The sequence below is a fragment of the Urocampus carinirostris genome, chromosome 2 (genome assembly GCF_059441175.1).
Source record: "Urocampus carinirostris isolate Australia breed hairy pipefish chromosome 2, RoL_Ucar_1.0, whole genome shotgun sequence".
Classification (NCBI taxonomy): Eukaryota; Metazoa; Chordata; class Actinopteri; order Syngnathiformes; family Syngnathidae; genus Urocampus; species Urocampus carinirostris.
Genome location: NC_142350.1, coordinates 47301059 through 47325946, shown reverse-complemented (window position 1 = coordinate 47325946; position 24888 = coordinate 47301059). Strand labels below are relative to the sequence as shown.

The window sequence follows — 24888 nt, the reverse complement described above, 5'->3', positions numbered from 1 at the left end:
GAGAGTGATATGTTTAAAATATTTAGAACTGAAGGTGCAAGAACGCCAAAGAGACCTTTAATAAGTGAACCTGGAAGCGGGTCGAACTGGCAAGTCGTCGGTTTGGCCGTATTCACCATCTGTTTAAGATTATCGAGTGACAGTTCACTAAAACGGGACAAAATCCCTGGACAGCCACCATGTTGTGCATCTATAGATTTGAGTGCTTTAGTATGTGTTGAATTAATACTGTCTTTAGCAATTTCTTCCTGTATGCTTTGGATCTTCTTAGTAAAGAAGACCATTATGTCGTGGGCAGAATGAGTGGAGCTATCTGGGATAGTCTGTTACCTTGTTAGCGATGCTACAGTGTCGAAAAGGACCTTGGGATTGTTCTTTTGTGACGCAATCACCTTCGAAAGGTAGGCTGATTTTGCAGAGGCCAGGGCCGCTTTATACTTCAACAAACTATCACACCAGATTTGATGGAAAACTTCAAGCTTGGTAGCGCGCCATTTTCTTTCAGATTTCCTGCATTCTCGTTTAAGGGATCTAGTTTCATCATTAAACCAAGGTGTGCGTCTTTTAGGTCGTGATTTATGCCGGATGGGCGCTACTGAATCCAGGGCATTGGCCAGGGTAGCGTTGAATTCATTTAGGAGTGGTTCGATGGAGCCTATGTAGGAAGGAAAGGACGCAACTGCTCCTGGAAGAATATCTGAGAGCTCAGAAACTGTGCCCGTGCTTATATTGCGTCCGGTGAATCCTTCAGTTTTTTTTGGTACTACATTTAGCTAGCACCTCAAATGTAACTAAATAATGATCTGTTCAGAGATCTAAAATAACTTGAGCAGGTTAAATCTTCTTTGATTAAAGTAGCTGCTTATAATGAAAAATAAATAGCTCATAGGTGCTACATTGTACAACCTCCCTCTCCTTTTAAAGGCAGTTTGGGGGGATTTTAAATTTTAATGGACAGGAACAGAAAGAGAGAATTGATAATTATTGTACAGTAGCCCTCTCAGTCCAATGCAACAAGCAAGTCACACTCGCATACTCCCAAAGTGAAATTATAGTGAATGTAACCGTCTTCCCACATAGCTCCGTGTCAGCCAATCAACATCATGGACGAGTGGACTCAATCTCACACACAAAGTATGTGTTTGTGATTTAAAATTGCTAAACAGTAGATAGTAAGTTCTGGCTGATGTTTTGATACAGACACTACAAAGTCTAGCTAGCAGTTAACAAAAAACAGAGAACATATCTTCTTGTTAAAAACCTTAACAAAGCTCTCTTTTTGACAGCATCCTCAATAACCTTACTTTTCCTAAACAAGATGAAAAATAAACAGCAGTGTCATGTATAGACTTGCCCATGGGTGAAAGCCAGCTTCTCATCGCTCACCTTAGGACACGCAACGTTGTTTTTTGGAAGCCTTTTTTGAGATAATCTATTTAATCTATCTTTCTGCCAAAACTGCAAAATGCAATTTTGGTCTACTTCGGTGGTAACATTTTTAAGACAGAATATTTGTTTTGAGTGGGACTTTGACAGCATATTCTTCCATGGTTATTGCAAAGCATTTATAACCTCAAAACTGTCCGTAATGGGACTGTGGTAAACCAAAAGCCTTTTACTCCATTAAATTTGGAGTGGAGGGGTGGGAGGCATCTGACAGAATTTTATACAATTTCCTCAATTCATTTAACTGAAAGACTTTGCCAAGTCCAAACATTTGCACAGACTGATGTTTAAGGATGGTTCAGTGTCTCCAAAAAACTGAATATTCATATTTTTCAAAATGCCGGAAGGCCGTTTTGGTTGAATGCTCTTTTTTGGTATATTTAAACATCTTTTCTTTCCCTTGCTCTGTGCGCACGACTACATAAATGCGTCAATTGTGTGCAAGGTGACAAGTGTTTTACACAAGGTCATGTGCACGGCCGCTCCGCTGCGTTTCTTTCTTCCCGTGCCACCTCTTTTTTCTATTTGGCCAGCTGACGAGCTCCATTTTCACTCTCTCCTCTTTTCTCTTTCCCGCCACCTTATTTGTCGCTCTCTTGTCCCCGCGGCCGTCTCCCGTTAACCTTGTTTATCGCGTTGTCTCCCCCGGTCCTTCTCTGTCGTTCATTCCCTATTCCGGGCACGGCATTCTCTTCGCACCCTTTCATCCACACCTTCCCTCGCCTGTCATTTTCCTCTTCACACACCGTCCGAGGGAAATATGGAAATGTCAACGTGACCGGCCAGAGGATGGGTGACGCCCGTTGTTATTTGCGCCGGCTGTCCGGATGGACATTAACTGTCATTGACAGAAGTTGACGATTGAGAGATGTCACGGGTGTTGGTTGGTGTCTCCTAGGCGATACACATATTGGGCTTATGGATTAATGTTACAGCGAGTAACTATAACATTAATCCATATCGGTAGGTGGCAGCAGATTGCAATATTTTTCCTTTTATATGCTAATTATCTGCTAATAAAAAAATATTATTAATGTTGTAAAACTTGGAAAAACAAATTTTAATTTATAGGTACCACAACAGCAAAATTATTAATGAAAATGAATAACCTGCATTAGCTTCTGAGTTTATGTGGCCACTAATGGGCAAATTTATTCCATCAAAATGAAGATGTAACCTCAAAAATCCCTGGAAACTGGTGCCTGAAAATTAGTTTTAAACATTCCCAATGGACGCTGTGGCTTGAGATTTTTAAATGGAAAAGTGTGCCTTAGCTCAAAATTGGTGTTCACACACTGGTCTAGGTCACCATTTTAGTTCTTGTGACCATACAAGATGGCGATGGCCACAGAGTCATATAGCAATTACAAAGATGAGCACATATTTACAGTGCTGAAGGAAAACAGAAATGAGGGATGAGTGTTTCAAAATATGCTTGTAAGCCCTACATTTCTAGACAACAGTCTTGGAGTACTTTTAAAATCTTCATAATAAAGAATACCGTGAGAAGGACCAGATTGCAACACAGGCTTGGGAAGTCATCTTTTTTTTTTGTTGGCTTCATGGTATAAGACCAAACTGCATTCACTTGTCATCAGTCTTTGAAGATTAAAAGGAACTCCAGTGACTGATCATGACACCAATTAAATAGAAAGGGAGCTGTAACATGTGACTTTCCCTACTGTTCAATTTGGATTTATACTTTGAGGACATTTCTTTATATGTGAGTGAAAAAGTTCAAGTCAAGTCATGTTTATATGTATAGCCCTTTCTCACAAGTCTCAAAGGGCTTAACAGAGCACAGATTATTGCAAAACTGGAGACTACATCATCCCCTGATCTCAAACCAAATAAGGGCAAGGAAAAATTCAAAACCTTCATTTTTCAAGATATATGATTTTTCGATATTGAGTAAATTGAAAATATATTTATTTTCTTAGACTAATTTCTCCCCAATTGGTGTTGGGAACGAATAACAGTCATTTGTACCTTCGATTTTCACTTCTTCCCATGACTATTTACCACTGAGAAACGCCTTTATTTTTTGTAGGGCCCGTAATGAATGGATAATGTGAGAGATCGTGAGTACATTGTAAATATAAATACAATACACTGCCATATCTCCTGTTTTGCTATTCTTATAGATAACATGAATAGTAGTGGCGGAAAAAAATCTAATAATTTATTTTTCTGGAGGGGCGTCTGAAATGTTTTCAGATGTCGCCGCTGTGTTTTTTATTTAGAGCTGTTGAGTGGAGAATAGCTGCTCACTGTTTTCCCTTGTCCACATGTGAAGAACTTGGTAACCGAGCACCAAAATGAAAATATTTATTCTGCAATTTGGCCCCCAAACTAAAATGAGTTTGACACCCTAAAGCCTTTGCCGTGGCACCATTTTTCTCCAAAAAGTGCCGTTGAGAACCAGACTGCAAAAGGAAAATGTCCATCGCCAGGTGTATGTTGGGTTCTACCCATGAATAGGCTTTTTTTCATCATCCAATTCCCTCTGTTATCACTCGTCTGCCTCACTTTTTTATATAAGACCACTACTCTCTAAATATTTATACTGGCAATTATTCTTTCCAATGCTTCCTTCTTGCCTTCAAGCGTTGCCGCCACTTGAATGACGGTCTTGAGGGTCCAGGGCCTTTTGTGCATCTTTTCTGTATGCGGAACATTTATTTCCCCTCGGCAGAGCTTCATCACATAAGGCCGCCGTGTCTCCTCTCGGCTGTCCTGCGAGAGTTGACCTGTGCTGGCTCTCTTCTTATTGCTTGGGAATGACGGACAGAAAAGCTGTGTTTCTGCTGCGCTCTTGCGTGTTCCGCAAACAAACCAAGCGGGACTTGCGTAAGGCGGTGTACTGAAGTCACTATGGCCGACAGGATCCTGAAATCCCGGCCAAGTTTGGCGTCTGGCAGTAATCCAGACTTTGAAAATGGTGACAGTGGAATGATGCGTCAGGACTGAATGTGAAGAGATTTAATGCATGGCCGGTGGTGGAGTTGTTCGAGCTCAAAAACTGTTCATTTCATAGGGCACGTGTCCAAAGACTTGAGCGCGATTAGAGTCGACGTGGTTTTTTTTGACCCAATTTCAGAGCATAATCTAATGAGAAAACAAAATATATCCCCCAAAAATATTTTTGAAAACATCGAAACAATTGTTTTTTTTGTATTTTGCCTTTTCATTAACAATTAACCAACGGTTAAACTGATAAAAACAATTATTCTATTTTATTTATGTAGCATATTTAAAAGGGGGACCAAAATGAAGGGAAAATAATACAAATTATCAAAAAAGAAATTAGATAATAAAGAAACACACTTTTTTGACTGTGAGCTGCTAAGAGATAATTACAGTATTTTTGAGGATAACAAATTATATTTCAGGTGAGATTTAAGTCCAGTTTTTTTCTCTTTTGTTATTGGAACTTGATATGATCATCCAGTGGTCAAAATTAATTTAACAAGACAATATAAAAAATGACAAAAAACACTATATAGGAGCGAGAGAAACTAAGAACTGGTGTTAATTCTAAGGTGAGGGTTTTTCCTGGCATTTGAGAAATATGTGTTTTTGTGTGTTTTCTAATTCGGCCCTTAATCGTTTCTGTTAATATTAAATATATTGTTGATTTTCATGTAAAATTACAAGTCAAATTTCTTTTTTATTTTGTAGCTTGTCCAGTTCTTGATCAGAGTCTCAGAGGGTTGCACAGGCCACAAATTATGGTATTTATATCCCCTGATCTTAAACCAATTGTCTGTGAGCTAGGGATGCACGATTTTGGAAAAAAATCGAATTGCAATTTGTCAGACCTGTACTGCAATTTCGATTCGATTTTACAAGAAAAGTGCATTTCTGTGCTTGTTTTGTTTTCGGGGAGAACTTAAACATCGTGTGTCATGCAAACTTACCTCGCAGTAATGTCCTTAGAGACTGAGAGTATACAGCTGTAACAAAATACCAACTGTAGATCTACAAATATGAACAGAATTGCAAGTTGAATAATTAGTCTTGATTGTCATAATACAAAATTACAACAAAATTTAGAGGGCTACTCCTTCAAGTGTAAAAAATTGAGAGAGATTGTCTAGCTAGATGCTAGCCAAGGATAACCGGGACTTCTGCAAGGTTTTGATTAAGATTCAAATACAAAAGTCAAAAAAGTAGCGGTTTTCCGAGAGTAGTAACTCCAAGTCGTCCGTTTCATGGGTAATGGATCTGGCTTTGTTGAATAGCCATGTTCGGCAGCAGTGGTTTAAGAGTTGTTAGCCGAGCTGTTAGCTTCCCCTTCCGATCCCGCCTCAGTCAATTTCCCAAATCCAGACAGCACCTGCAGGTGATCAGCTTTTCTTCGCGCTTTTCTGACATTCCTCAGAGTCCGATTTAATTAATTTATTTATTTTCAAAGGAACAAGCTGTGGCGTTTGTTTTGGTGGCCATTTGTGCAATGGCTGTTTGACTGACTGACAGCTTACACCACTCTTGTCAAAATCTACACACACACACACACGTCTTGAAAACTTTTCCTTGCCTTTATTGGTTGGTGCCGTTAAAACCTGCTTGGCGCCTTTTATCCATGAAATGTGACAATTCTTGTCAGCCAAACACTCAAACAAACTGGAACTATGAATGCTTGAAAAAAAAAACGTAGTTTTTTGCGGTTACACCATCGCACAACGTCACACCGTGTTATGAATTGCATTTCGTGCAGCCTTACTGTGATCTAGGCCGGTTTAGATAATAAAAAACGAATTTTGGAGATCTCTTTTTTTGTCATAACTGCGTTTCATCGGTAGATGGACTCAAAGGAATTCCTATGTCTGAAATCAAAGTGGTGGTTGACCCTTGTCCTCCAACGTAATCTTTTGGCATGAAAGTCAAGAGGGAGCATTTGGAGAGTCCATTTCCCCTTTGAAATTGCATTCGATGTGTCATTTCCACCAATCACAACAAGCAGTGAAGCACATTCGCGGCAACTGTGTAGCTGTCTTGCCGGATCCTTTGGCCATTTGAACGCAACTCTTGTCACCAAAGCTAATTTGCGGCTAACCTGGTTTGAGTCTATCGTAGGAGGTTTTTCATGTTTGCAAAATTACAATGAGTACGTTAACATGCAAGTGATATTCCGACTGGAAACTGAATACTCTAATTGTTTATTGCGGTTAATAGGGACCAAAACCCTTGCAATGCGTGAAAATCTGCAAAGTAGGCCCCACCCTCATTTTAAACATTTGCACTTGCAGCAATAGTTTTCTAGAGATAATGGATCACAGCCTTATGGGTGCTGTTCTTGGAGTAAAAAAAAAAGAGAGAAAGGCCCATCTCCCATGACACAAGTTTGCTCTCTAGACCACTCCGCTCTAATAGTTGAGGTTGTTGGGGATCGCAGCCGACTGAGTAAGGTTCATTTTAGTTGGGCCACTATAGCTCGTTTCAGAGACTAGAACCCCAAAAAATTAATGCGCTCTGCCAGCCCCTGTTCTCAGCAATAGTTGACCCGGGATAATAACTCGCGGCCACAACCATTTATTTTATTTTAGGTGGGCCAAAATGGCCTGCCTCCAGACACAAAAGCCGTTCCCCACTCGCCTTGATATGGAATTTGGGATTCAGTCATACCTTGTTTTTTGCAGGAGTTATGTTACAAATATATCCTGCAATATTAAAATGTATTCATTTATTAGATATCAGTAAGATATAATATATAGGAATGTATCAAAAAAACAGGTATGAATTACAGAATTGCAGATGAGTGAATAAAGTCTTTATTGTCATTATACAATAGCACAAAGAAATTGGAAGGCTCCTTTCAGTATAAGAAAGCAGTCTTGAGAGTGACTGGCTAGCGGCATGCTAGCATCAAGATCCTCTGTTTGACTTAGGTCTCCGTGATGATTAAAATACAAGAGTCCAGCTTATCCGTTTCATAGGTAATGGATCGTTAGTGAGATACAGATTTAGCAGGTGGCTTGTGAGAGTTGTTATGTAGCCTAGCTGCAGTAAACCAGACCTGTGGCCCTGCTACTGCTTTCTATGCAGTCTCTTCCCGGACCCGATAACAATCCACGTTAATCAGCATTTCTTTGTGCTGTTTTGAATCTCTTTTGGGTTGGACTTAATTGATGAATTTCTTTTCAATGAAACTGCTTATATACTTGATGTCGCTGTGCTTCGCAGTTTGTGTTTTTTTTTGGTGGACACATTCACTTGTGCGCTCACCAACCTCTACTGTTAGGATGGTGTATGCTGTCAGTTAATCTCAGGCGGGCACCCAACTCCCAGACACGCTCACAGGCAAGCACACACACACACACACACTGCCCTGTGATAGCCATTGCTGTGTGTTGTCTGCTGCAGAACACGGTTCACAATGAAAATCCGGCAAAGTATTAAAACAGCGAAAAGTAAACCGCGATACAGCTAGGGATTACTGTAGTTGATTGTGGCTGCATGAGTACAATTCTTTTTAGGCGCATATACAGGAACAGCAAAACGACCCGTGAGGCCTGATGGTGTCACAAATGGATGCCGTTTTCATGGGTAGCAAAACGCGTTCAATATATATAGATGGGTACAACAGTTGTATCAACTTCTGTCGATATGGACCGTATCATTTTTGTAATGGGATCAGAAAATTTGCTGGTAATGTCCGAGAAAAATCAACAAATGAGTATGAAGTTTTTTGGCAAGTAATCAGTTTGCATTTATTGTTCGTCTCTGCACTTCAAGTCCAAGAGTTCTTTGTGAAATATAAATATCCCAGGTGAGGTAAACTGCACTTGTACAAAGGCAATCGGATTACTCGAACTAACCCGACCGTTGCAATCGGAATACTCTTAAATTATTGAATTCTTGTGCTTGTTGACTTTACATCATTTGAAAACCTGGCAATATTCTGTTTCCAATCAGATTATTGCTTTCATATGAACCTACCCAATGAATCCATAGTGGGGCATAGGAATTAGAAAAAGAACAATAAACAACTGAGTTTAGCACGCTAGGCCGGGCATCCCCGACCCGCCTGGTGCTTGTCCAAAATAGTCTTACATGGCCTGCAAGCGTGTTGTTTTGTAGTTGATAATTGGGTCGTCCCCGTGGGAGGTGGCGTTATTCTAGGAAAGACCTTGTTTTCCTCATTCTTACTCTTTTTTTTTTTTTTTCTTCATTCCTCGCCGCCTGTATTGATATCTCACATCTCCCCAGAGGAGGAAAGCTTTGCAGTTTATTGCTCGTCAAAAAGAAAGACAGCGTTGGCCTTTTGCTTTTATCTCGCAGCCGTGCAACTGACTTTTCACTCTTGCGTGTTTGTTTTTCGTCAGTGCTCTTGATTGTACTTTGAACACAAGCACTTTGGCTCGGCACCGAGCGCTTGAACCGGATCCGCCGGTAATTGTTTATGTAGAACAGGAATTAGCTTTGACTGGTTTGTGGAAAACGAGACACTTGCTCATCAATTAGTCCAATTCCAAGTCTGCGCTTATTTGTCGATGGTAAGCGATTTCTCCCATCTCTCAAAGCATCATGCAGTCAAGCTGAAAGACGAAGAAAAAATATTTTTCTTATGTCTTCACTCTTGACTCTAAATTTTAAATGATGGCATCAACCAAGATTTCCAGCTTTTAACAGTACAGTAGACCCCTGGGTTACAACATTAATCCATTCTGATGTAGTGATCATAAAGTCAAATTGCTGTATAGCGGGGTCTAGAAACCTAGGGTAATGCGTAGCTAATGTGTTCCAAAACCCACGTATCCCAGATAAAAGCATTAAAATGGCAAAATAAAAATAGTAAGTTCAAATACCAGTAAATAACCTCCAGCTCATCATAATATATGTATATGATACATTATAAATAAATATACATGTAAAGGAGAACAGATGTTGTCCTTTGTTATGTGACTTGAGCTGGTTTAGTGGAGTAGCAGGTGGATGCAGAGTAAGGAGACAGCAAGTCAAATATGAAACTATTTTTATCGGCAATGGGTTTTATGCATGCGAATTTGGTATTTCTTTTAATTATGGGTGACTAAATGGATGCTTCCAACAAGAATTCTAAATCTGAATCGGAAACATCGAATATTTTTTTGGGCACGAGAACTAATTTGGTGTTTTAAAGTGAGGAAAATGCTGCAAAGAGGGGCCCTAAAACATATTATTCCACATCGTAAAGTGAAAATGTTGTAAACCAGGGTCACCACATCCGAGAGGTCTTAAATAATTCTTAGAAAATAAAGTGCTTTTCTGCCAAGTCTAACTACGCAAGTGGTGTTCTGGACCACCGTACCATCTTTACAGAAAAGGCTGTACAATTGAGTTGCTGTGTGTTATATAGAGGCTCAAGGACAAAATACTGGTCAGCTCTTGAGTTCTATTACGAGTCCACTTGTGCTTCTTGAAAGGAAAAAAAAACCATGTAAGGCTAATCGAAACCAACAAAATTTTATTTTAGTCTCCACTTGAGTAGAGATCTTGATCAGATTGGCCATGTATTAAAAATATATATATTTTCCATTCCGGTTGTCAGAAATATGGTATCATAATAGTGTACCTTTATAAAAATATTTATATATATATGTATATATATATATATATATATCAGAGTTCCTGCGGATCCCTGAAAAGTCTTAAAAGGCATTGAATTCAAGTGCAACAGACTTTTCAGTACATGCTTGATATTCCTTACCAAAAGATATTCCTTTGTACATGCGTACTTGAAGTATTGTTTATAATTGTAAATTAAATATATTCTGTTTGTGATTTTCAATTTCTTTGTATGTGCATGCATTAGCAGGTATGTGTGTCCTCTAATTTATTGTTCGTAATTTTAGATTATATTACGTTTATGAACATGCTTTATTTTTTTTTACAAATTATATTTATTTGTACGTGCATGCATTAGCAGCTACGTGCCAACTTTAAATTATTGATAGTAATTGTGAATTATTTGTGTTCCATTTGGCTTATATTACTGGGTGCTACTTGGCTAACACCCTGCTTGTAAAATAAATCATTGATTAAACCGCATAGTTTGGAATCTAGGACAAAGGTACCAATTTTATGGTAGGTAGGCTGGCATTGAATGAGATTATTTTAGTTTTCCTTCATTTTGTTCTATCAGTAAGTTTCTACGTATAACATGTTCTCGACCATGTTTTTATCAAATGGTGCCTCAGTGGTTTACGTTTATTCCCAAAAGTTTTACAATCACAACGGTTTGTTTAGCAAATCCTGCAGGACTTCAGTGGAACTGCAAGGGTATCGGCACTGTTTGTTGTGTGAGCGCTTCAACCGTCAGCTTTGACTTTATGTCGCAGGCGATTAACTCGTAGGGTGGGAGTCGGATTTAAATAAAAAAAATAAAAAAATAAAACTTACACCTTCGTTCACGTTATGAGCTGCGGAAGTTTGAGATGGCGTATTTGCAGGTAATCCACTTTTACTTGAAACAGGTGCCATCTTGCTGACACATACTTAATACCGGCTTACTCATACAAGTAATTACATTTTCACGGAGACCTGGATTACTCTCCACACACGCGTACACGCACATACGGGCTTCGGCAGATTGTCGTTCTAAAGCTCCGGCGCTCTGTTTCTTGCTCGGTGACATAAAGCGTATTTATTTTGACTCCTTGCTGATGCAAGGAATGTGTTGGTATAGGATGATTTATGACATCCCCTTAAACTCAAAATTCTTGTAAGAACAGAAAACAATTTGCCCTTGCACACACCCACAATCCCCCCTGCTCTCACCAATAGTCAACTGGGGGTAATGGATATCGGCCATAACAGTGCCGTTCATTTTAGGCAGGCTACTATGGCGCGCTTAAGCGGTCCCATCCCCTTCCCCCCCAAAAAACAAAGGCACTTTACTGGGCCACAATCACGCATTTCATTTTAGGCAGGCCTAAACGGCCTGCTTCCCGACAAAAGTGCAGTATGGAATTCGTGATCGATGATCGTGGCCGCACATGTTCACTTAATTTTGGGCAAAAATACAGTGAAGGCAAAAAAAAGCCATCAGGCCCGACAAAAATGCGCTCTGCCTGGCCGATGCTCCTAGTAATAGTTCAATGGCGATAATGGAATTTGGCCAAAACAGTGCAATAAATTTTAGGTGCGCCACAACTGCTTGCTTTTGCCGCCAGGCCCAATAGAAATGCGCTCTACCTGTCCTTGCTCGCAGGAATTTGGGATGGGGGATAATGGATTGCGGCTTTAGAAGTGCATTTCCCTTTTGGGTGATAGACGAGGAATAATGAATTGTGGCCACAATCATGCATTTCATTTTAGGCAGGCCAGAACGGCCAGCTTCCCAACAAAAGTGCAATATGGAATCGGTGATAGAGGATTGCGGCCGCACAAGATCACTTCATTTTGGGCATACAGTGAAGGCAAAAAAAGAGCCGTAAGGCCGGACAAAGATGCGCTCTGCCTGTCCAATGCTCTGTTTCTTGCTCTGTTTCAAAAAGCGTATTTATTTTGACTGCTGAAAAGGAGTGTATTGAAATAGAAAGATTTATGCCTGTTTATTTTTTTCACTTGTCCAAGTCGGCACAGTCATGCGGGGACGGACAACTCTTGGCCTACTTGCCAGGGTTCATATGCTGCAGCAGACGCTAGTGCGCCGTCGCCATTTATCACCGGGAGGGATTATTATGTGCTGCTTCTTTTTCTTTCTCTCCTCTGTCTGACTTTGAACGGCAGTGACAAACGTTTTTCTCTTTTTTTTTTCCCTTTTAGGGGCGTCCGGCCAGCAAGTGAAAGTGGAGCCGGAGGTGTTGTCGTACCCCGGGCAGACCGTCAATCTGCGCTGCGCCTTCACCGACCCTACCGACATTCAACTCACCATGGTAGGACGTTGCTCACTGTGTAAAGACACAAATGTGGGGACATATTCGGGCTTGAAAGTTATTATAAAACATATACTGTAATCCTTTGCTATTACTGGCCACAGAAGTGTGCCATTGTGGTCTGCCCAAAACAAACTGCACTGTTATGGCTATCTTTTCTCGACTATTGCAGAAAGTAGGGGCTGAGAAAACAAATTTATGTCAAGCACGGCAGCCGTTTTTTTCTTGTTCTGTTTCTAAAATAAACAGTACCTGCGGAGCCAAGATCCATTATCCATGGTCGGTCCCCGGGGGGGCTACTATTTATTTTTCACTGACTTGATAGAAAACATACACTGTAAAATGATAAATAAACGACTTGCACATAACATAAGCTGATTTTTAGTATTTCCTTTATTAAACTTTAATAAATGAAAGTGGGAATTTAAGTTCTAAAAGACAACAAAGTGATAGGTAAGATGTAAAACTGCTAAGGGATATAAAAATGAAAATACTACAAACAAGTTAATGCACTTTGGGAAAAGTCATGATAAACAAAAATAGCATATTGCCACTGCACTGCAAGGTCTCTCCCCCTAATTATAAAGCGCATATTTTTTGAGCGTTTTATCTGTTAATGGTCAAGATAATGGATCGCAGATTTTTTTTTAACCCTTGTTGCACTGAGTATGTAAAGCGCAAAGTAACAAGAGATTACAGTATTTCATTTTCGATGTTTTGAGTTTTTGGTTTCAGCCCTAAACTTTCGGTACATTCCTAATTAGCTCATAATTGCTCATCTCCAGTCAGAGGAACAATTGTTGGATTTGAGCCCTATTTGCCTCCAGAATTAATCTCTCAAATCATGGCTAGCAGAAATAATCCTTAAGGCTCGTAATGGCTTTTATCACATTTGGACTTAACGTTTTACTCCGCCAAACAAACTACGCTAAGCTTCATTGTGCTTTAGGGGATTGCTTATGGTAATGGCGACACTCCTTAGTTGCATTTCGATGGAAGGAAAAAAAGTCTCCGCTGAGGGAGAAAAGAGGCTGGGATGACGTGCCGCTCCTGAAAACTCGCATCCATATTCATACTTGTTCCATTTATGTGTTCTCGGTGCTCTCTATGCAGTCGGCGGAAAAACTGAGACATTTTATCACGCGAGTGATGAATGGATGTGACCTAAAGCCTGCTTTTACTATATTTATACGTGTTTAACGCGCATTTTCTTTTAACTAAAAAAAAAAAAACTTTAAAATGTGGGTGTGCTTTATACATGAGGTCCTACCAATTGATCAATCGTAAAAAAAAATTCTGAACACAATTGCAAAACATTGGATACAGCAGGAATCAAACCCAGGGCACAGCTGTGTGAGGGGGGTTTTGGGGTTTTTAAGGGTTATTGTTCTATCTTCGTTATTCATTATCCATTATCCGTTATCGGTCAGTTCATAATACGCTACAAAGCCTAGGAGCCGGGACACTTACTCTCAGCCAAAAGGCCAAGCAAAGGTCCTAGCCCTAAAGCATTGCTGCGATCATTGCGAATGGGGCGAATTCATACCAATGGACCACCAGTGATGTAGATGACAGATGAAAAGGCATTACGTTTTATCTCTTAATAACACTCATTTTAGTCATGGTAAGAATGTTGTATTCGTTGTGCTTTTCACATCTTACAATGACAATAAATTTGTCAGAGATAGATGGATAGATACTTTATTCATCCCCGTAGGGAAATTCACACTTCCAGCAGTATCTAAGCACGTACAGTGCTTAGAAAAGAATGCAATAATAGAATTGCATTTATTGTCACTGCAACATGTGAAGTACACAAAGAAATATATTTTCGTCTCTTCGTAACGGGACTAAAAATATTGTGATAATTAGTTGAATCTATTTCCGTTTGAAACATCTTTTATACCACTTGAAGGACAGTGGTTAGGATTAGGCGCCCTCGCCCCGTCTCAAGCCAGGTTCAATTAAATTCCCTTCACATCCAACTGCAAAGTTAAAATGGTGTTAAAGTGTCAACAAATATTAGGCGTCTGCTTCAAACACGAGTGCGCGTTATACGCATTTGAGCATCTTAACCTGTTTTTAAAATGTGAGTGAGCGCAATTAAGACTGAGCAATACACAGTACATCCTATATTATTAGTTGCAAACTGTTTATTATTGATTGTGGTGCGGTGATTGTTTAAAGGATAAACACTCTTCTCAACCTGTTGTTTTAATATTTTAGTAAACTATTTTTAACTATAGCATAGTTTATTCAAATGATTAATAAAATGTTTGATTGCTCATATAAACAAGTTTCTTGTCCTGGGCAATATAGCAACATTTATAGAAAAAACATTGTCCTATCCAAAATTTGTGAAATTATTAAGATAAAATCTGTAAATTTATATTTATAAAGAAAAAATGTAGTCTCTCTCAAAACTGAAATTGTTACAAATTAATTCAATTCAGATAACCAAGTTTCTTGTAACAAACAAAATGAAAATATTATTTCAAAACAAAATTAATTAAATTATTGATATGATTGGTAAATTAAGTTAAAAACAACTTTCTATCAACAAAATAACAATATTTGCTTAAAAATCTTCAATAATTATAGTAAAATTAAGTTTTTACATTACTGAAACGATGGCGAAACAGAAAAAAATGTAAAAAAAAAATTTAAACTGGTCATACTGACAAATTATACTTAAAAACAGTAGTCGTAAAATTAAAAATATTTTTTTCAACAGAATGACGATATTTGCTTAAACTTTTTCAAAATTTAGGTTAGTTAAAATTATGTTAAATTACGGCGAAAGGGATAAAAAATAAAGAAAAAAATATTGAATTAAAATTGGTTATACTGATAAATTTTATTTGAAAATAGTATGGATGGTTACTTTCCTAGAAGATAAATAGTCAAGATGACAAACTTCACTTAAAATAATACTAAAATGATCGTTTTTCCTCTCCTGGATAAAAAACAAAAAAGCCAAAAACATTTTATGTAAACTGGATCAGGAGTCTGAGAAATTTAATTTTAAAAACAGTATTAGAGTACTTTTTGGTCCTTGACTTTATTTTTATTTTTATTTTTTTAATTGTTTTTATGAACTTCTTTTCTATATCTGTCACGATTGTGGCCGGTTAATAAGTATTATTCCAACTGCAATTTAAACTGATTTGTCAGAGAAGATTTGAGGGAGAAAACAAACTCGAACACACTGTTACAACTTATTTGGCGTTCCACTTTCAGGTCTCGTGGATCTACGAGCCCAAAGACGGTGAGAGGGTGAACATCGCCGTTTTGCACCCCAGGTTCGATCCCAACTTCCCGGACTCGCCCCTCAAGGGCAGGGTGACTTTTATGCAAAACCCGCCTCCCATGGACAACCCCTCCATCCAGATCAGTGACGTTCGCATGACGGACGAAGGAAAATATAGTTGCGAGTTTGCTTCCTACCCCGGAGGACACAAGCAAGGCGTCACGCAACTCGTCATGCTCAGTAAGTCGAGTCACATTTATTTGTGGAGCCTTTAATCTCCAAAAGTCTCCAAAGGAATCCAGTCTTTTTTCTAATGGTTTTGAATTAAACCAGAAAAATGGGGAACACAATAAGGAAAATAAGAAAATAAATCCATGAAATAAGTCAAACAGCTCAGTAATCCGACACATTTCAGCTAAAAATAGTACTTGAAGGTGGTGTCCGTAACTACAAAATATACTACTTGCTGACGCCATCTTCTGGCAAAAATCCTAAATGCAGCCTCTGTCAAGCTTGTTTTGTATGACTCTCTTAGATGCTATTTTTTCGTCTTCTGGGGATTTGGGTTGGCATTTGGACTGTATTTGAAACAGTCCTTTTCTTACTGCCACTATTTTCGTGCTACGTCATTTTCGTCCACGTGAAATCACTCTTCTACCCTACCCCCAGCCTCTTTCCCTCCAGATTAACAGGCTCCATGGTCGGAACACAGATGATGAAAGTTAAATTAAAGCAAGTAGGTGCTGTGAAAAAAATGTCTTTGAACATAGTTTGGCATTGCAAACACATACTTAATAGAGAAAATATTTAATTTTGAACCTTTTAAAGACACCTCAAAAGACACACCCCAACTTCCATTTTTTTTTTTCCCTTTTTTAAAATTGTATTATTTTTATGTCTTTTTCTGTCCTTCGTTCTTTTTTTTCTTTTTTTTCTTCTTTTTTTATCTTTTGACTTGTTTTCCTTTTTTCTTTTGTTACTTTTCCCTCTATTTTTTTTTTTACTTTTTAAAAAAAAATGTTTTTCTATCCTTCATTTTTCCTTTGTTCTTTAAATCTTATGTAATAGTTGTTGTGAAGACAACTGATGCAGTAGCCAGTGAAACATTTCCAATATTACATTAGCCAAATCATTAAAATTTGAAAAAATAACTTTTTACCAGGGCAGCACGGCGGCGCAGTGGTTAGCGCTTGTGCGGCACAGTTCATGTCATTGGAACCTGTCGTGGGTGCAAATCCAGCTCCAGACTTCCTGTGCAGAGTTTGTATGTTCTCCCCGTGCTTGCGTGGGTTTCCTCCGGGCACTCCGGTTTCCTCCCACATTCCAAAGAGATGCATTTCAGGTGAATTGGCCGGTCCAAATTGTCCCTAGGTGTGAATGAGCGAATGAGTTGTCTGTCCCTGTGTGCCCTGCGATTGGCTGGCAACCAGTTCAGGGTGTCCCCTGCCCACTGCCTGGAAGTGGCTGGGATGGGCTCCAGCCCCCCCCCCGCGACCCTAATGAGGATAAGCGGCACGGCTAATGAGATGAGATGAGAACTTTTTACCAGAATGTAACTTGATTTGATCCCACGTTTTGGACATGTTTGCTAATAATTTGGTTGCCACACTTGGGTTCAATGTTGCTCACCGTTCTGCCAAGTGATGCCCAAAGACTTTGTGTTATTGCTCAGACCCATGGAAGCTTACAAGGAACATTGCCCGTGATTACCCTGTAGCCCCTTAAGAACACCTGAACGGGCCTTGGACTGGTTCTGAAAATAACTCAGATGGGTCATTGATATTTTCTGGGAATTTTTTTTTTCTAACTGTCGATGTTTCTTTAGCTCATTTACACCCTATTTCTCATTAATTACAATCTTGATGTAACATTGTAATTACATAGTAATACACATAACAAAAAAATAGCTTCCTCCTTTAAAAAAAAGATTGCTGGTTTAGTTAGTGAAGGATACTCTGAAGTAGAAGTTCCTTTTTTCTTATATATTATCCTCTTATATATTATTATATATATTATTACTATCAATATAATGTTATCACATTATTACCCCCTTTTTCCTCTAGTAAAAACTAATTTTGACCAATAACCAAAAGTACTTTAAGGACTATTGTTAACTGGAATTTATCAGCTTTCTGAGCTGTTCGTATAATATTTTTTCCCCCATCTCCCATTTTTGACATTTATTTTCACTATTTTCCCTTAGATTTTTGCCGTCGGGACAGAAAGTAAAACTAAATTCTTTAGAAGAAATAAACCATTAGACACAAACCCTTTCTAGCAAGTAAACCAGAGTTTGTGTGCATCCCTTAGTGTTTTTTGGCATAAATATATTCCAGATGAGGAAACTGCACTTGTGCACAATTCATTCGAATTAGTTGAATGTGTATACTGTAATCCTTCATTTTTATTGCAGTTAATGGGGACCAGAACTCCCAGCAATATTGGAAAATGCTAACTTTGCGTGACTGCATGCGAATATAGTCAAATTTCTGTGCAAGTTTATGTGGCTTTACATAACTGGAATAACTATTCCCTGCATGTATACGTCAATGAATTGGTAACTGCGAATGATACCATAGATAAAGTGTTTAATACTGGAATTATATTAAAACCAATAAAAAAAAACTCCGTTCCATGATCTCTGACCTTAAAGTTTTAAAGTGAAACGGAAAAGGAAAAGCATTTTTGACAAGTGTGATTAGCCAATTTGCTGACTTATTTTTGAGACGACATTCCCTAACATGGGAGCTAATCCCTTCTGGCAGTTTTGATCATTTTTATTGGCCCTTCTCCTGTAACTGCGAGCAGTATATCTGCATAGCAATTTACATTCACAACCGGTACTTTTCAATAGCGGCGTTCAGTGCGGCCAATAAAATATAGTTTATGAAGCCATTTATCATGTTTGCTAGTGTTGTCAAATTACTGTGATTCAGTCAAGTCATGCCGGTGAGCTCAGGGATTATTTTTGTGTTTCTTTTCTGGTCAAAGCAAATACATGCACAATTTCGAGTTCGCAATTTTGTGGAATGCTGCAACCGCTCCGTAAAAACAACACATACCAGAAAAGTCCAGCGAGTGAGGTTAGCCATCTAATCACAGCCTTTAGTCAATTTTTGGATCTTGGTTCACTGGCACCGTAGGACTAAAGCAAATCAAAGGACAAATTTTGAGCTGTTGACGAAAAATGTCATACACATGATTTAGCAGTTATGTTTTCTAGCTGGATAGTTGCACTACAAGACTCACTTTTATATCAGGTTTATTTTTATATTGCTTAATCACAAGAAGTCTCAAAGGGCTGTACAGACTATTATTAGACCATGTCATGATCTAAAACCTACATGAGGGCAAGGAAAAACTCAGCATGGGGAAATTAAGAAACCTTGAAGGGGCTGCACATAAGGCATATTGTCTTTAATGAAGTAGACCCCCGGGTTATGGTGTCCCCGCCCTATGATGTTCTCCCGTTGCGGTGTGGAGTCAGGTGTTTATTAACGACCCCCACTATATGACATCAGCAACAAATTAGTTTGCATTTCCAAAATTTACAAGTCACCTTGCCAAGATGTCTGTCTATAGGTCAAAGTCATATAAACAGGGATCAGAATTTTCCGCGGATCCGCGGATTTCCGCTGTTTTTGAACCCCAAAGGCATTCCGACTTTTTCACTTTTTCTCCTGCGTAGCAAACAAATTCAAAATCCGACTGTCTCACTCTTTCCTTTATTGCTCTGGCGCACCCTGGCGGCCGTTAGAAAAATTGGCCGCATTGTTGCCCTGCTTTATTCCTGGACCCTGGCTATTTCAGCTGAAAATGAAAATCTCCATTCTGATCCCTGTATAAAATGTTGGTCTGCTTTTGGTTTGCATCACGTTATCATGAAGATACCCTCGTGCTATTAGCTATTAACCTTCCACAATGCTTTTCTGTCTCTTCGTTCAGTTCAATCTCATTTATGCAAGAAAGTGTGATACAGGACTGTATTTTTGTACTGTATTCTTTTATGTGTCCAATGTAAATGGTCCGCATTTATATAGTGCTTTTCAAGTTAGTGAAGACCTTCCAAAGCGCTTTACAATGTGCTTCACACTTACCCATTCACACACACTCACTCACCGAGAGCAGTGTCAGCCATGCAAGGCAACTACCTGCTTACCGGGGCGTATGGATTCAGTGTCTTGCCCAAGGACACTTCGACATATAATACAGAGGAGCCGGGAATCAAACCTGCGACCTGTCTATTCCAAGACGAGCTCATGACCGCCTGAGCTCCTGCTGCTCCAAGGCATGCAGTGAGGCTGGACAGCGAGGCTGAGGAGAGTTAAAACGTGATAATCGCAAGTTGTCTCAATGGTTTTCAATACATACGAATAGGGCACACGAATGACGAATTGCGTCTATTAAAATGCCTGTCTGCAATTGCTCTGGTCTGCTATTGGTTTTCAGCACTGTATGATGAAGATGCCGACATGCTTTAGGCTGAGCTACCTCCCACAATGCCTTTTTGTCTTTGTATTGGGAACATTTTCTCATGATACAAGCAATTCTAGAAACGAGCTCGAGCCAGGGAACAAGTAATCTTGTATATAGAGTTATTGCCGTATAATAAAACAGCAAAATCTCTTGAAAGTATTTTGGATCTGTAGGCGTAAGACAATCCGTATCTCGCTGTGTGTTCACTTTCCAGGACAGAGTATTTGGATGAAGGAAAAATAGTGATGGAGAGAAGCAGTTCAGTTGAGGACATTTATTACAAAGTACAAACTAAGTAAAAGTAAAACAGAATGCACTCTGGACCATTTGATTAGGGAAGCTCTCTCCCACGGTTTCTATAAGATAGGGTTGTGAATTTGCGAAATGGAACTTGGAGCGATAATAGGCACGTCTTGAAACTCGCATTACAAGGCAAAAAGAAGACGTTTCTGTACATTAGATTAGAACACAGCTGAATCTTCAAGGTTGCATGATAAAATCAGGTTGACGCACCGGGAGACCATTGCTGGAAATGTACTGTACTAATATGAAAGTATACTGGACCGTCTCAGAAAATTAGAATATTGTTGATTAAGTTCTTTATTTTCTGTAATGCAATTAAAAAACAAAAATGTCATACATTCTGGATTCATTACACATCAACTGAACTATTTCAAGCCTTTTATTATTTGAATATTGCTGATTTTGGCTTACAGCTGAAAAAAACTCAAAAATCCTATCTCAAAATATTAGAATACTTCCTCAGACCAAGTAAAAAAATAATTTGATAACAGCAAAACTAAATCAAACATTTGAAAATGTCCATTGATGCACTCAGTACTTGGTTGGAAATCCTTTCGCACGGATTACTGCATCAATCCGGCGTGGCATGGAGGCAATCAGCCTGTGGCATTGCTGAGGTGTTATTGATGCCCAGGATGCTTCGATAGCGGCCTTCAGCTCATTTGCATTTGTAGGTCTGGTGTCTTTCATCTTCTTCTTAACTATACCCCACAAATTCTCAATGGGGTTCAGGTCAGGGGAATTAGCAGGCCAATCAAGGACAGTGATGCCATGGTCAGTGCACCAGTTACTGGTGGTTTTGGCACTGTGGGCAGGTGCCAGATCATGCTGGAAAATGAAATACTCATCTCCATAGAGCTTTTCAGCAGATGGAAGCATGTAGTGCTCTAAAATCTCTTGGTACACAGTTGCATTTACTCTGGACTTGATGAAACACAGTGGACCAACACCAGCAGCTGACATGGCTCCCCAAACCATTGCTGACTGTGGGAACTTCACACTGGATTTCAAGCAACTTGGATTTTGCTCCTCTCCAGCCTTTCTCCAGACTCTGGCGCCTTGACTTCCAAATGAAATGCAAAACTTGCTTTCGTCTGAAAAGAGGACTTTGGACCACTCTGCAACTGTCCAGTGCTTCTTCTCCATAGCCCAAGTCAGACGCTTCTTCCGTTGTCTTGAGTTCAGAAGTGGCTTGACCATGGGAATACGGCTATTGTAGCCCATTTCCCGGACACGTCTGTGAACTGTGGCTTTTGATACCTGGACTCCAGATTCAGATTCAGATTCAGATCTACTTTATTGTCATTCTAGTACACGTGTATACAGAACGAAATGTCGATACATCTGACCCGCACAGTTTCCTCGAATGTACAGATATAAGTAAAAGTTGTATTGTATTATGGCTACAGCCCACTGTCTTTGAAGCTCCCCCAAATTCTGGAAGCGGCTCTTCTTCACAATTTTGTTAAGGCTGCGTCTCTCTTGGTTGTGCAGCGTTTCCGGCCACATTTTTCCCTTCCAACAGACTTTTTGTGGATATGCTTTGAAACTGCACTCTGTGAACAGCCTGCTCTTTGAGAAATTTCTTTTTGTGTCTTACCCTCCTGATGGAGGGTATCAATGATGGTCCTCTGGACAGCAGTCAGATCAGCAGTCTTCCCCATACTTGTGATTTAGTTTACTGAACTAAGCTGAGTGTTTTTAAGACTCAGGAAACCTCGCAAGGTGTTTCGAGTTAATTAGATGATTCAGGTGATTAGTTGAATAGCCTACTTGTATACTTTTTCATGATATTCTAATATTTTGAGATAGGATTTTTGAGTTTTCTTAAGCTGTTAGCCAAATTCAGCAATATTAAAATAATAAAAGGCTTGAAATAGTTCAGTTGATGTGTAATGAATCCAGAATGTATGACATTTTTGTTTTTTTAATTGCATTACAGAAAATAAAGAACTTTATCACAATATTCTAATTTTCTGAGACAGTCCAGTACATTAGGCTAGTAGGTGACATGGCATCTTGGGCAATGTAGTTTATCGGTCAAAGCGCTCTTTTGACGCGTTTATTTTTACAGGCTCAGATATTTAAATAGCATTGCCTAAACCAAATGATAATCCTTTTTTTATTACATATAAGGAGGTAATCAGCAAGGAAATCTTCTTAAGGCATGACAATCCTCGCAAGTGGAATTTTGGTAATCAGTTTTAATTTTGATCCGCTGTGTCCTCCCCCTCTGCATCCACCCACTAACTTCACTGCACCAGCTCAATTTACGTCACTCCAAAGGTCAAAGAAATGTCATTTTTTTTCCTTACATATATATTTATTTATAATCTTAATCATATACACATATTTTACACAAATGTAGCACATACTACATACTATTTTGTTAGTAATGTAAATATGTACAGTATATACAGGTAAAAATTTTATGTTTTTACCGGTTAGTGTTGGTAGTTTGGAGCACATTAGTTATTTAACACAGGTTTACGTCCCCCACCTTAAAACATATCTCATAGTCCTAACCGTATTGTTCAGCAGGTAATAGACGTTACATTTTTGCGGCCGGCTAGAAGAAAGAGCAAAGCGTTTGCGCTGCAAGACTTAGTGGATAATTGCTTGTGTGCGATGCATGAACTTCGGATATTACGCATCTGCTCGAGTGGTTTGCAGAAACAAGCATGCGTAAAGCGCTAATTATACTAGCGTGTGTATGTGTGATTAAGAAATGCAACATCTATATTATCTACTAATATCTGTAACTGAGTTGTCTGCTTTAGAAATGGGAATAATAATCGATTAATTAGCTGTGAACAATTTGGTCGATGGTGTGGAATTCACTGCTGCTGCACAAAAATAACTAATATTTCATGGATTTGTTAGTGTAACACGACCAAGGGCTTTTATATTTCTAAAGTTAAATGGCTCCTTGTTATGGAAACGTATAGCAAAGAATTGAATTTAAATATCTGATAGTCTATTTTATTAAATACTTGTTTACTTTTTCTGAACTATTTTTAATCTTTTGAAATGGATATACAGTGGGACCTCGGTTATCGCGGTTAATGTAGACCAAAACCAACCGCGAAAAGTGAAAATCTGCAAAGTAGCGACGCCCTTTCAAAAATGCTTATTTTTTTTATTATTTTTCTTATTCTATTATTATTTTTTAGACCTGCGAAGCTCTGAACCCGCGAACGTGGAACCACGAAGTAGCGACGCCCCTTCAAAAATGCTTGAAAAAAAAAGGAATAAAAATAAATTATTTTATTTTTATTATTATTTTTTAGCCCCGCGAAGCTCTGAACCCGCGAACGTCGAAGCGCGAAGTAGCGTGGTCCCACTGTAGTTTCTGTTATCCAAAATCTTTTTTTTTTTTTTTTAGTTTTCCAAAATTTTTCATTATTTTATCATTTATATTTTTCTGTGTTTTTAAAATATTTTTTCTTTTTAGAAATGTTGAAATTTTTATTTTTACTTTTTAGGACTTATTTTAAATTATTATTTTAAATTGTATTATCATTTTTTTATATAGTCTATTTTTTTTTAATTTTTCTAAATTGTTCCGCAGGGTTCAGTGCTTGGCCCCCTTCTTTTCAGCATTTACATGCTTCCATTAGGTGATATTATTCGCAAGTACAATATCAGCTTCCACTGCTACGCAGACGACACTCAACTATATCTTCCGTTGGAGGAATCTCCCACACTAAACTGGAAATTTGGAGGCCTGCCTCATTGAGATAAAAGAGTGGATGTCACTCAATTTCTTGCGTCTTAACTCTGAAAGGATCGAAATGTTAGTCATTGGTCTATCTAAATGCCGTGACTTATTCTCAAAAACTGCTGTGAACATTGACAAATGTCACATCACACAGAGTGACTCAGTTAAAAATTTAGGTGTCATATTTGACCCTGATCTATCCTTTGAAACGCATGTAAAGAAAATTACTAGAACCGCTTTCTTCCATCTTCGTAAAATCCGTTCAATACTGTCTCAGTCGGATGCGGAAATTATAATTCATGCGTTTGTTGCCTCCCGTCTCGATTACTGTAATGCACTGCTCTCTGGTCTCCCGAAGTCTAGAATCAAGTCTCTTCAGCTGGTACAAAATGCCGCAGTGAGGCTTTTAACTAGGACAAAAAAGTACCATCACATAACACCCATTTTGGCTACCTGCATTGGCTCCCAGTTAGCCTTAGATGTGATTTCAAGGTTCTCTTAGTATTGTACAAAATCATACATGGACTTGCTCCCTCTTATATTTCAGATCTGATTTCCCCCTATGTCCCGGTCCAAAGCCTACGATCTGAGAGTGCCGGTCTTCTGGTGATCCCAAGAGCAAAGAAGTGTTCTGCTGGTTCCGGGCACCGGTGCTGTGGAATGCTCTTCCCCCTGAGATCCGATCTGCAACCTCAGTGGAAATGTTTAAATCTAAGCTTAAAACTCACTTCTACTCCATAGCATATGAATAACCTACTCTTCTCGTCGGCTGAAAAATAGTCTGTGTAATATAGTGTAATATTCTGTGAAGCCCTTTGAGACTCTTCGTG

The 24888-nt window shown here is 38.9% G+C and overlaps 1 protein-coding gene across 2 annotated transcripts in view; it reads left to right on the top strand.

Annotated features, from left to right (window-relative positions):
* Positions 1-24888, top strand: part of LOC148372175 (poliovirus receptor homolog) — a 234246-nt gene that overhangs the window by 89225 nt on the left and 120133 nt on the right. For both annotated transcript variants that reach the window (XM_088326788.1, XM_088326787.1), the window contains exons 2-3: positions 12199-12308; positions 15549-15798. In XM_088326788.1, coding sequence (XP_088182914.1) covers positions 12199-12308; positions 15549-15798 — 360 coding nt within the window. The remainder of the gene's footprint in view (positions 1-12198; positions 12309-15548; positions 15799-24888) is intronic.